Genomic DNA, 12,816 nt, shown 5'->3' on the forward strand with positions numbered 1-12,816 from the left:
ACCCACACGGAGCTGTTGGTGGCTCTCAGTCTTGCCACGAATCTCCATAGGTTTCAGGGGCACAGCTTGTATTCTCGCCACGGCTTGCAGAAGGGTCTCCGGTCTACTGCTTCTCGTTCCTTCCTCCCTCTCTGGCTGAAGGGTCCGCGTGGTGGCCTCCATCTTGTATCACTCTCCACCTCCCGACTCGCATTTCAAATTCCCGTCCCCTAAATAGTGATCGCAGAGGCGCCAGATTGGCCCAGCCGGGCCGGAGGTGGGTCTGAACCTAGGAGCCGGGGGAGGGTCTTCACTGCAACCCGCTCCCCCTGTTACCAAGCCAAAAGCTGCTCCTGGCTAAACCAGGACAATACTGAGGCCATAGTGGGCAGGACAAATGTATTGTTCAGGGCCAGACACCTGAGGTTCTTGGTCTGGCATTGTTTTGTCATGCCTCCAATGCATTAAGTCTTTGCTGAGGCTGATGCTGCTTGATGGCTGCAAGGATTTTAGGGGGTGAATAAAAAGATAGTAAGTACAAAGACCCACTGTAAAAGTTTTTAGGGTGGCTTTTGGAAGGGAAGAGTCTGGCTCAGGAAAGTTTGTCCCGAGAAAAGGTAATTTGTTTCACATCAACAGAAGAATCAAGTTGGAGATGGGAAAGGATTCCATCACCTCTTGTTTTCACAAGTCCTTGGTAACCAAGTGTTGTGAAGCCCAGGCTGACACACACACTGTGTTGCTCAGTGTTGTCAGTCAAAGGGTGGAACCAGAAGTGGATGAATCCCACTTAGATAGATGAAGGCCCTCCTGCATGTGCTGAAGATGACCTACGAGATCTGAAAGCAGATGGAGATCCCTCTGATGTGAGCTGGAGACACCCCAGACATGTTCCAGCTTGATCCTTTTGTTCAGTTGAAGCGTGGGAGCAGTGTGTCCTGTTCATCTGTCTGGAATCTGCAGCACCTCTGTGGCATTCCTGGGCTGCTTGCCCAGAAACATGCCGATGACAAGTGATGATAAACACATTACAGGGGAGGTTTTTTAAGGCCTGTCACCAGCCATTAACAGCTTTTTTTTTTTTTTTTTCCCCCATTCTTTTGTTTTTGGTAGCCCTTTGGTCACAACCAGTCACAACAAGACATTCTGCAGGAGAACACAATCCTGAAAGCTACCGAGGTGCAGTACCCTCCAAAGCCAGTAGTCACACCAGAAGCCAAGGTAAATCCTGCAGTCACTTTGGTCACCTTGTGTAGTTCCCTCAGTGATGGTCACTAGCAGTTCTCTCGGTTACCTTAAAACCTGGAGGAGTTCTGTGTGTAACCCCTGCCTCCTGCAGAGCATCTAGTGCCTTTGTGTTGTAGTAATGAGGCTGAGGACTCAGCAGAGTGCAGCCTGGGCCTCTGTCTGTGCTTTATCACAGAATCATTATGGTTGGAAAAGCCCTTGAAGCTCCTGTAGTCCCAGCTCTGCCCTCACCCTGCCCAGCCCAGCACTACCCCATGGCCCTCAGCTCCATGGCTTTGGGATCCCTCCAGGGCTGGGGACTCTCCCAGCTCCCTGGGCAGCCTGGCACAGGGGCTGACAACCCTCCCAGGGAAACAGTTCTGCCTCAGCTCCAATCTCAACCTCCCCTGGGGCAACTTGAGGCCGTTTCCTCTTGCCCTGTTGATTGTGACTTGGGAGCAAAGATGGCCGCCCCTCCTCCCCTCAGCCTCTTGTCAGGGAGCTTCAGAGAGTGCTCCTGTCTCCCCTCAGCCTCCTCTTCTCCAGGCTCAACACCCCCATTCCCTCAGCCCCTCCCCAGCACCCTTGTGCTCCAGCCCCTTCCCCACCCCCTTCCTTGGCTCTGGCCACTCTCCAGTGTCCCTCTGACAGTGACTGAGGGGCCCAACACTGAACACAGCCCTCGAGCTGCAGCCTCCCCAGGGCACCCAGCACGGGACAGTCCCTGCCCTGGGCCTGCTTGACCACGCTTTCTCCTGTGAGAAATGAATGACCTTGCTGTCTCTGTGGTCACTGAGCAAACAATTCCCACCCTGGGGCTGTGAGATTGATCCCTCAGGGATCTGTTAAGGAAAGTTTCCTCTATGTGTCCATCTCCTAACTGGTGTTTTGCCTCTGGGGTGCCCACAGGCATTCATCAGGCGCTGCCTGGCCTATCGCAAGGAGGACAGGATAGATGTCCAGCAGCTGGCCTGTGACCCCTACCTGCTGCCTCACATCCGTAAATCAGTGTCCACCAGCAGCCCAGCTGGAGCTGCCGTTGCCTCAACCTCTGGATCATCCAATAACAGCTCTTCAAACTGAGACAGAGTAATAAGCCAAAACAGAAAAACAAACCACCAAACCCCACCCATACTGCTGGAGAAAGCAGCAAAAACAACCCAGACTGAGCAAACAGCTTTGGAACAGAGGAATCCACAAAGGTCTCAAGAAAAACCTGCAGCAGGTGCTTTTTTGTTTGTTTGTTTCCCTTTTCTCTTGCTTTTTTTTTCCATCCATAGAGCATGACAACATCAAATCTTCATCAAGAAAACCTTTTGGTCATCTAGGCCAGGCCAAGTGGATAAAGAGAAATGGAAATGGCTTGAGCTTTAACCACTAAATGACCACAAAAAAAAAAAGGTGAATTTTAAAGGAGGGAAAGTCAAGATAATATACCCAAAACCAACAAAATAAAAAGACGTGGTTCCATGTACTGTGAACTTCTGAACATGCAGCCTTGGGGAATCCAGGATGCCATGTGGACTTTGGAGAGAGACACACAAAACAAAGACTGGGCTAGTCCAGTGTTGATATTTAAACATTGTTCTTTTTTGTTGTTGTTGTTGTTCTTTTAATAAAGTTTAGGTAACATCTCCTGAAAAGCTCCAAGCACCAAGATTCAGCTGGGGATGGTTATATGACTCTTTGCCCTTTGGAGGGGAAAAAAAACCGCATTGATCCTGCCTGTTGATGGCACTAGAGTTAGTGTTTCACCCCTAATTAATTTCAGGCTTTTTTAAAAAAGAAAATAACCTTCTTTTTGTTTTGGAAGAAAACAGTTTTGTGGTCTCCCAAGTGAAACCCTTATTAGCAGGTTCCTTCTGGGGATGGTGCAGCTCTCTGCTCCCTTAGGGCAACCTCTGCTGAAACCAATTCAGCTTCTCAGGAGGGATCCTGAAGGCCAGGAATCACAGGTCTGTGGAGATGTCGTGTGGAGCACAGCTCTGACTGCCACAAGCTTCTCAAGCTGCCGCTCTGTAGCTCTCACACAACAGTTGCAACTCCTTTATTTATTGGAAGTGCTGTTCTTTTTTTGCTCTCTGCTCTCAGGAGCAGCATCTCTTGGCTGTTGAAAAGGCAGGCAGCAAACAGGAAAGGATCAGAGCACAACTCCCTTGATCCACAGGTGGGATTTGTGCTTACCCACTACTCTGCACACCTTGTTCAGAGACATCTCAAGCTGGGGGACTTGTCTGCCCTTCTCAAGCAGGTGATCTGGCAGCAAAGCTTCCTCACTCCTTTAACACTTTCCTTTGACAACTTGCTGACTTTTCCTAACTCCCTACCATGACTGCACCCCATTTCAGATGAGAGGGAAGGACTTAATGTCCTCAAAGGGAGTAAGCACTCTGACCTTTATTTGTCTCCCTTCTGGAACCTGCCTGGAGGGCTCTTTACCCCTCTTTCAGCTGGAGTTTGCCTCCTGTGGAACACAAACCCCCACTCTACCCCCCTTTTTTCTTTCCCCCTCCCTTCCCCATTGAAGGAAAACTGAAAAGCACAGCACTTAAACATGTGGCAGCCAGGTTGGAGTGCTCCTTGCATGTGGCAGGACTTCAGAGCCAGAGAGATTTAAAGATGCAGTGTTGAAGGTTTGTCTTGGGAGGGAGCTCAGAGGTGCACTGCTGCAATTCAGGGTGCTGTTTAAAACACAAATGACCTTGTGTACACTTTTTAACCCCCTATCCCGACCACCATGGTGTGAGTTCCCCTCTGTGTGGTACCTCCAGGCTTGTGCCCACAGCTCAGCGTCTGTTTGGGGTGCTCAGGACCCCACCAGTGTCCTCAGGGCTGCGCCATTCTCAGTCACACGCCTTCAGAGAGTATTACCACTTGTCTGCCTTACTTTAAACCATCATCTGCAAATATTCTGTTGAAATCCTGATCAGGAACTTGAAGTTAACTGGAAAAGTGAGAAGCCTGTTGAAATGAAGCAATGGACCTGGCAAGTGGAGAACTCTACTGTGTTGATTTGGGGCTTTTATTGCTATTTTTTGTAGCGACTCTTGGGCTTTTAATTGGATGGATTCACTGGCAGCTGCATTAAGGTGGTCTCTAAACTCTGAAACAGAGCAAAGGAATAACTGTATCTTTAAATCCTCAGCCATCATTTCTTAGCCTTTTCCATCAGTTAAGTGTTGAGCTGTTGCTCTGATGTCCAATTCAGCCTCTCTCAGGTGAAATCAGGGTTGATGCTTCACCCCATTTTGCTGAAATTCATGGGTTTTGGTGTCTGTTTCACATCAAGGAGAATTCTAGAAGGGTTTTTTTTATCCCAGTCCCATTGTTTCTTGGCCATCCAGTCTGTGCTATCTCTGTGGGTGTGCTTAGTTTTATGTCAGATGCACTGATTACCTGCTGTGTGACACCCATCCAGGGGCCTGGGGACAAACCTTACCTGGGGCTGATAAAGCAGTTGAAGAAAAAAACCCTTGGTAGAATTCTGGCTGGGATGCTTTCCTTGTTAATATGGGTTTCACTTCCAATACCAGACCCTCTTGCCACACTGTTCATTTACTTCAAGAAAGAGTGTATGAAGAATTTGTAACTCGAACCAGGCCAAACTGTTTTGGCTCTACCCAACAGATGAGATATGGATATTAAAATAAGTTTTAAGAAACTCATTTGCTTGACTCTTTTTAACCCTTTTGCTTTTCCTACTGTGGGCATGAGCTCTCTTGCAGTGACTGCAGCTAAAGGGGGGGATACAGGAGAATAGGAGGAAGGATGGAGGAAAGTTGCATTCAACAGCTCAGAGCAGGGAGCTGTATGCAGCAGAGGGGAGAAGTCACTGTCAGTCACCACATCTTCATTACTGACATTGATCTTGTTCTGGACTATTAAGATACACAGCCAAGGTGGGTTTTTCTCCTTTCCATTAAAGCACTAACTGCCTTTAGAAGCTGTTTATATATAAACCCACCTATTTTGTGTCTGTGCATGACAATTGGTGGTGATTTTCCGTGCCAAGAGCTCATGGCAACAACCAGCCACTTGCTCCCTGGTCCTCAGGTAACCAGAGAGCTCTGTCACCCACAATAACCACGTTGAGCAGTGATGAGAAACTTGGTGCCATTAATTCCACTTCAGCTGAGACTTGGCAGCTTTAAAAAAATCATATCCAATAGAAAATTGTGTGTCTTATGAGGAAAGGCTGTGGGAGCTGGGGCTGTTCAGCTTGGAGAAGGCTGAGAGGGGAGCTCATTGACACTTATAAGTTACCTAAAGGGTGGGTGTCCAGAGGATTGGGTCAGTGTTTGTTGTGTAGTGGCCAATGACAGGATAAAGGGTGATGGACACAAGCTGGAACACAAAAAGTTCCAGTGGAACATGAGGAGAAAGTCCTTTGGTGCTGAGGTGAGGGAGCCCTGGCACAAGATGCCCAGGGAGGGTGTGGAGGCACCTCAGGAGGTTTCCAACCCCACCTGGACACATTCCTGTGCCCCCTGAGCGAGGGGAACATGCTTTAGCAGAGGATTTGGACGAGATGATCTCTGCAGGGACCTTCCAACTCCTGCCATCCTCTAGTTCTGTGATGCAGAGAAATTCAGGGTCTAGGTGCAAAGATTCATTGGCATTTGGTAGAAAAGGCATCACTGGGTTGGGTGTGGATCAGAGCTGTGCCTGGTCCTGCTTCCATGTGCTGTAAATCTCTCCGTGCTGGGAGTGGGGAAGGTTGAGTTAAAGCTGCTCAAGCCAGACTCAATAGCACCCGGAAAAGAACATCCTCTGTCAGCACCCCCCAGGGAGACACTGGCAGCAGTAGCAAAGCTCATGTTGAAACTTTTCCAGGTCACAAAATAAACTGGGATTGGCCCAGTTGGCAGAAGAGAAGCTCATTGCATGGTGTGACTGGTAATGGTTAACGTGGGAGCCCCTTTTCCCTCCCACCAAGCACAACCTGGCTACCTGATCCCCAGGCCTGGCCAGCACCATGGGATAACTTGTGCATGAGCTATTGAAATGCCATCACCACCTCCCCCTGCCCAAATCTGTGTGGGATGGGCAGAACTGGTACAGGGGGCTGTGAACTAATCACTTGCAGGTGTGGGAAGGAGCCAAGTGGCTGCTGGTGTTGGGTTTCACTGGAGCGCAGCCCAAGGCTGACTTGAACTTCAAGTGCAGGGTGGCTGATGTCAGGTTGGCAGCAAAACACTCATCCCCAGCAGCTCTTCCTTCAGAGGAGCCAGGCTCTGAGGGCACAGGGGATGCCCTGCACAGAGGCTGGGACATGCCTGCAGAGGAGCTGGGCCTGGGAACTGGTGCTCCACCGTTCTTAGTGCACAGGGGTGAGCAGACTCAGTGTCATCAGCTGTCAAGATCCTTTTTCATTTCATAGAAGCATAAATGGTTGGGTTGGAAGGGTCCTGCAGAGCTCCTCCAGCCCAACCCCCTGCTAAAGCAGGTTCCCCTGGCTCAGGGGGCACAGGAACGTGTCCAGGTGGGTTTGGAAACCTCCTGAGAAGGAGCCTCCACACCCTCCCTGGGCAGCCTGGGCCAGGGTCCCTCACCTCAGCACCAAAGTAGTTTCTCCTCCTGTGTCAGGGGCACTGCCTGTGTGCCAGCCTGTGCCCCTTACCCCTTGCTCTGTCACAGGCCACCACACAACAAACACTAGCCCCAGCCTCTGACACTCACCCTTTTAGGTACTTTTAAGTGTCATTGAGATTCCCCCCCTCAGTCTCCTCTGCTCCAGACTAAACAGCCCCGGGTCCTTCAGATTTTCCTCCTCACACAGATGTTCCAGTCCCCTGAGCATCTTGGTGGCTTCACCCCAGCCCTGGAGGTTGGATTAGATAATCTTTAGAAGTCCCTTCCAACCCCCACCATTCTGTGATTCCTGGGCTGCAGCTCAGTCTTTCTACTGCTCTTTGTTTCCAAACACCAGCTGGCTGCTGGGTGTTGTCATGGTTTGACATGACAGCCTTTTCTGGTAATGGGGAAGGGGCTGTAAAGATGGCTCCTGTAAGAAGTTGCTCGCATCTCTCCCCAGCTCTGAGCCAGACCCACTTCTGGGGCTGAGCCAATTAGACACCTCCACGATCACTTTTTAAGAAGCCGGAAGGGGAGGCTTCTTTCTCCTTCCTTCTTCTGCCCCTTTTCTTCTTCTGGCTGGTGGTGGTGCAAGGAGTAGGAACAGTGAGAGAAACAACCATGCGGACTCCAAGGTCAGTGATGAAAGAGAGGAGGAGGTGTGCTGGAGCAGAGACTCCCCTGCATTCTATGGAGAGAACTGGTGAAGCTGAGATTTATTTGCATTTCTTTAAAGACCCCGCATTGGCGGTAGAGACTCATTTTGATAATGAGCCCCTATCAGGGGCAGAGACTCATTTTGCTAAAGCTGGCCCCAGACCAGGGGCAGTGATTCACTTCATTAAAGGCCCCAAGCCAGGGACAGTGACCATGGCCGGAAGAGGTCGTGTCCCGAAGGAGGGGCCCTTTATCACTATGGCCGGAGCAGGCCATGTCCCGAGGAAGGGACCCAATATCCAGTGCTGTAACTGTGGGGAGGAACCCACGACAAAGCAGCTCATTAAACTTAGGCCCAGAAGAGGCCTTGTCCTGAGAGAGGGACCCTGCAACTGCAGAAACTGCAACCGTGGCAAAGAATCCATACCAGAGATATTCACCAAGGACTGTGTCCCGTGTGAGGGACCCTGTATCGGCAGAAGCTGCAGCTGCTGGGAACAACCCACACCAGAGAAGTTTGTTAAGGACTGTGTTCCGGGGGAGGAACCCCGTGCTGGAGCAGGGGAAGAATGTTAGGAGTCGTCCTCATCTGAGCAGAGAGAAGCAGCAGAGCCCATCTGTGAGAGACTGACCACATCCCCCATTCCCTGCCCCCCTGAGCCGCTGAGGGGGGAGGAGATAGAGATATTGGGAGCAGTGAGCTGGGCCCGGGAAGAAAGGAGGGATGGGGGAGGGAGATCTTAAAGTGCTGGTTGTAATTTTCTCATCATCCTACTCCCTTTTTGCTTTTATTCTGTTCTGTTTCTTGTAGAATAAACTTTCCTACTTTCCTCTCTAAGTCGAGTACTGGAGTCTGTTTTGCCCAGAACCATAATTGGCAGTGAGCCCTCCCTGCCCTTGTCTTAATCCACAACAATCTTGCTTATCTTTTTCCTCCCATTTTGCTGGGTCCTCTGTCATCCTGAGGGTGGGAGTGAATGGGGGAACTGAATGAGAGACTGTCGTGGTGTTGCTGTGCTAGCTGGGCCAAACCACAACACAGGGGAGGTTCTGTGCTTCCAGCTGATCCAGGAAAACCTGAAACAGAGGTTGGTCACCATCTGCCTCAGCAGCCCCGAGCCGCTCTGTCATCCACTGTTACTTGGGCTGCAGTGATGGGGTGGAAGGATGCAATGGTCTAGCTGGAGCTAGAAAGGCATGGGCTGGAGCTGGAACTGCAGCAGTGCTGTGGGGAGCAGCAGAGTGAACAGGGCCTCACGTGAAGCTCAGATCTCCCATCCCACCCCAGCAGCCATGGGGAAGGCAGGCAGCAAGTTTACAAGGTGCTTGGCTCTGGTTTGCTTTCATGGGAAGAAAAAAACCAGAGCTCTGCTCAGCCCTGTCCTCTCTTGACTCAAAGGCTTTGGCTCTGCAGGACACGGCTGCCGTGGGGGCAACCTCCTGCTTAAACCAAGAGGGCTCCAAACTCACCCCAGCTCCTGCTAATCCTGAACACCCAAACCCAGAAGAGGAGCTGGGACCGATGTCAGAACCCCTCCAGGGACAGAGGTGGAAGGGGTGCCTTAGGTTATGAGCTAAGGCAATGTCAGAAGTGGAAATGAAGCATCTGGGGCCGTGGCCACTGGGCTCTGGCTGGAAAGGGCTGAGGGACAGGGTGGGATCTGTGTTCTTCAGCCCCATCCCTGCTTCCTCCCTCCAGTCCAGCTGCCTTCTCTCCCCTCTCTGCAATCCACCTCTGCTCATTTGCTCGAGTCACGCAGAGAAAGTGTGTGTGGGGGAAAACAAATGTCTTAGAAATGGCTGGAATTTCTCTTTGTCCCTTTCCAGGAGCCCTGGGGGAGAGAGGAAGGAGAAGAGGCTGGGGTGGGTTCAGAGGGCAACGCTCCTTCCCCAGGGTAGCCCCCGGCTCCTCTTGCCCCCATGGTGGAAGGGCAGGGATCTGTGCTCTGGGCCCTCCCAGGGCTGGAGAGCCCTGAAATTCCTCGTGGCAGCTTTGGAGTGAGCACATCTGGTTTTAATAAATTATTTGCAGCTTCAACTTGCCTGACTTTTAAAGGCTTTGCAGAAGAGACAGCAGCAAAGAGCTTGGGAGAGCCACAGCACAGGGTACACACAAATGGCCCCCTTTTTGGGAGCCTGGGCAGTTGAGGGGGGAACTGGGACTAACCAAGCCCCAGCAGCTGCCAAAACCCCATCTGCTTCCTGCAAGAGTCAGTTTGGAGGCAGGGAAATGGCCCTTCTTTTTGGCCTGGATCCTTCTACCCGCAGCTGGGTGTCTAGTAAAGCTGGGGCTGACCCTAAACGTTGTCTCTTTGTGCTCAGGCGAGGAGCACGAGGGGCAAAACCCCCCTGTCCCAGCTCTGAACCCCCCGAGAGCATCAACATACCCCGGGGCTATGGAGGAGCTGAGGCTCATTCTCTGAGGGAAGGCTGCAAATACCAAATGGGCCCAGCGAGGGGGCTGCCAACCCCACAGCTTGTGAGGGGAAGCCCACTCCAGGACTGGGGCTGCCCTGTCCGTGCTCCGCCCGTCTCCGCCGCCACAGGGAGAGCGACGTGGCCCTTCCCCGCTGCTGGGAGAGGAGCCGGCGGCCGCCAAGACGGCCCCTTCCGTCAGCAGTGACCTCAGCTCGACGCCTGCTGCCAGGTGTCTGTTGATGTTGGCCCGGCCGGGGCCGTCTGGGGGCTGGGAGGAGGTCGGGGCGGTGCAGGGCTGGCGGGGGCCGAGCCTGAGGCCGGGCCGGGCCGGGGCTGAGCCTGAGGGCTGGCTGAGGCCGGGCAGGTGCCGCAGCTCCCTGTCTGCCATCGCTGAGGTGAAGCAAAGCCCGCGGCACCCGCAGCCCTTCACCAGCCGCTGCCCACGGGCAGGGCTTTGCTGTCCTGGAGCCCTCAGCTCTGTAGAGAGCCATGAGATGGGGGAAACAGCCTTGGAAGAGCATGATGGAGCAGGACATGGTGCTGTCCTGGTTATATAATGTACTCCCCTGTCCTCCCCAGGCTCTAAATGAGACTCTTTGAACCTGACAGTCCTCAGAGGTGGCTGATGGCTTGGTGCAGATCTTGGTGCTACAGACACTGCTCTCATAGGCCATGGCTCCCCAAATCCTGCCCTCAGACACTAAACCTGCCCCATATCATCCCCAAACTCGGTAATTCAGAGGGTGCCTCGCTGCCCTTGTGCACCCCAGCTTCAAACTGGGTCTCACAACTCGGTGATGATGTTTATTTTGCAGCCTGTGGGAAGCTGAGCATCCTGAGCAATGCATCTGCTGCCAGTGCTGCTGCCCAGGGCAAAGCTCCAGCCAAAGGCGTATGAGTGGCACACATCCACCTCAGGAAATGTGTTCCAACAGCCTTCTGCAGGGTGATTCTCACTCAAACCCCAGCCCATCGCTCCACTCTGACCACTCCCCATACGGTAACATCGCTTCAGTGTTTATTTTTCCAACTGGGGGACAGATGCTCTGAGTGGGAAGGGGGTGAAACTGACCCCAGAACCTTCCCATCCCAAGTGCTGGGTGACCTTGGGATGAGCTGGGAGCTCTCCCGAGAGCGTGGCGGGTGCTGCAGTCCCACAGCCACGTCCCCTGCTCCCGAGGGCCAGCGAGGTCAGACAGTTTGGAAACATCCCAGCAGAGAGGGGAGGGACAAATGCATTTCCTCCTGATCCACTCCAAGGAGTGGCAACTCAACTGGTACTAAACCGGATTAGGAGGTGGGGATTAATGATTAGGAAGTGCTAATTATCTTCTAATCACATGCAGACTCCAACACATCAGATGAACCAGGCCAGGAGGCAGTACTGCTCTGGGGGATCTGAAGCCTTTTGGCTCTGTAGTAGATGAGATTTGCCTCCCAGGAAGAGGATGGGATGTCAGGTTTGTCCAGGATGGGTGGAAGGTGCTGGTACCTCGGTGGGTGGCATCTCCCAGGAGTGGGTCTCCAAGGTTTAGGGATGGGAGTGAGGATCTGGGCAATTCCTTCCCCTTCTCCAGGCTGTTGTGCTTGCTCCCAGCACACATCCAGCCATGGAGGGCTGATTCTCCCAGCACTGCCTCAATTAAAGCATAATCCCTGGCTTCAAAACAAGCCAACAGCCCAGATGCTGATGTGCTTAATTGGTCTCCCTCAGAGGTTTCGCATCCCCAAAGCCCATCCTGGCACTCAGCTGCAGGTCCTGAGAAACAACAGATCCATTTAATTCACCAAGAACAGCCAAACACCACCTGGGTGATTTACACATGTCCCCCCCTCCACATGGGACCACCTCGGGGCCAGATCCTGCTCCTCCCTCTAGTTCCCACTGACAGAACTGTCTCACCTGATTTTTGGCCATATGGTGAGGTCTGAAGTGCTCCCAAATATCTGAAGAGCTCCAGGTGAAGCTCCTGCATCCTCAGGGATGTTCCCATGAGGTGGGCACTGTGGGCAGCACCCTTTCCACACACCGGTGCCACCAAACCAAGACAGAACTTGGACCCTTTCAGGGAAAGGATGAGTTTGCTGCTTTTCAGATGGGTCTGAGCACAACACTACAGTGCCAGGGCACACAGTGGGCACCAGCTCCCTAGGGCTTTGCCAGCAAAGTCCTTGCAAAACAGTGTTCAACCCAGGACCCACTGGGCTTCCAGATGTCCTACCTCCCTGCTCAGAGCTTGCTGGATTGCTCCAGAAATGAAGACCCAGCTCTCCAGCAGCCAGGCAGGGCAATGCCCAGCTGCCCAAGACCAATTTCCTCCTTCCAGGTTGCAGGGATTTGGGGTTTTGATTTGGTTCAAGCAAACTGAACCTCCTCCAGGTGCTTTGGGCTGACCTGCAACCTCTAGCCAGAGCTCTGGGAAAGCCTGAGCAGCTGTGTTGCTTTGGCGCTGATGGTTTGGAAGGTGCGACTGGCTTTTAGGACTGAAGAAACCTTCTTGAGTAGGGGTTTGTGGTGCTCCTGTTGCAGCAGCCATCCTTGCACAGAAACTTGTGGCCCAGCAGCTGTGTGAAGATGAGAAAGTGCTAGTTTTCAGTAGTTTTTATGGATGTTGCCTTCTTTGGGTGGCTTTCAGGGGGCTGGGCAGCCTTGTTGGGTATGGGATAGATGTACCTGGGATACGATGTGATGTTCTTCCCCCCCCCGTGCTCCTCAGCAGGACAACAGGAAGGTGAAGCGTTGCCTCAGCACCCCTATGGCCGTGGCTGCAGCCTAGGAAAGGTAAGTGGAAGATGCAATGAGCTGTGCCTGACCTCAGCACCCCTGTTTCACATGCAAATGACTGGGCCAGCTGCCCAGCTCCATGCTACAGGCAGAGAGGAGGATTCACCTGGGCTGGCTGGGATGAAATAACCCATTCAGGCATTCTGAGCTGCACCCAAAAACACGCAGCTACAGCT

General features: G+C 52.5%; 1 protein-coding gene across 6 annotated transcripts in view; it reads left to right on the top strand.

Annotated features, from left to right (window-relative positions):
* Positions 1-4,840, top strand: part of LOC104552654 (serine/threonine-protein kinase tousled-like 2) — a 46,989-nt gene extending 42,149 nt beyond the window's left edge. For all 6 annotated transcript variants that reach the window (XM_062016656.1, XM_062016660.1, XM_062016661.1 and 3 more), the window contains 2 exons: positions 1,093-1,200; positions 2,116-4,840. In XM_062016656.1, the coding sequence (XP_061872640.1) occupies positions 1,093-1,200; positions 2,116-2,289 (282 nt within the window). In that variant the 3' untranslated portion in view covers positions 2,290-4,840. The remainder of the gene's footprint in view (positions 1-1,092; positions 1,201-2,115) is intronic.
* Positions 4,841-12,816: the final 7,976 nt, after the last annotated feature.

Source organism: Colius striatus, chromosome W (genome assembly GCF_028858725.1).
Source record: "Colius striatus isolate bColStr4 chromosome W, bColStr4.1.hap1, whole genome shotgun sequence".
In the NCBI taxonomy this organism is placed as follows: Eukaryota; Metazoa; Chordata; class Aves; order Coliiformes; family Coliidae; genus Colius; species Colius striatus.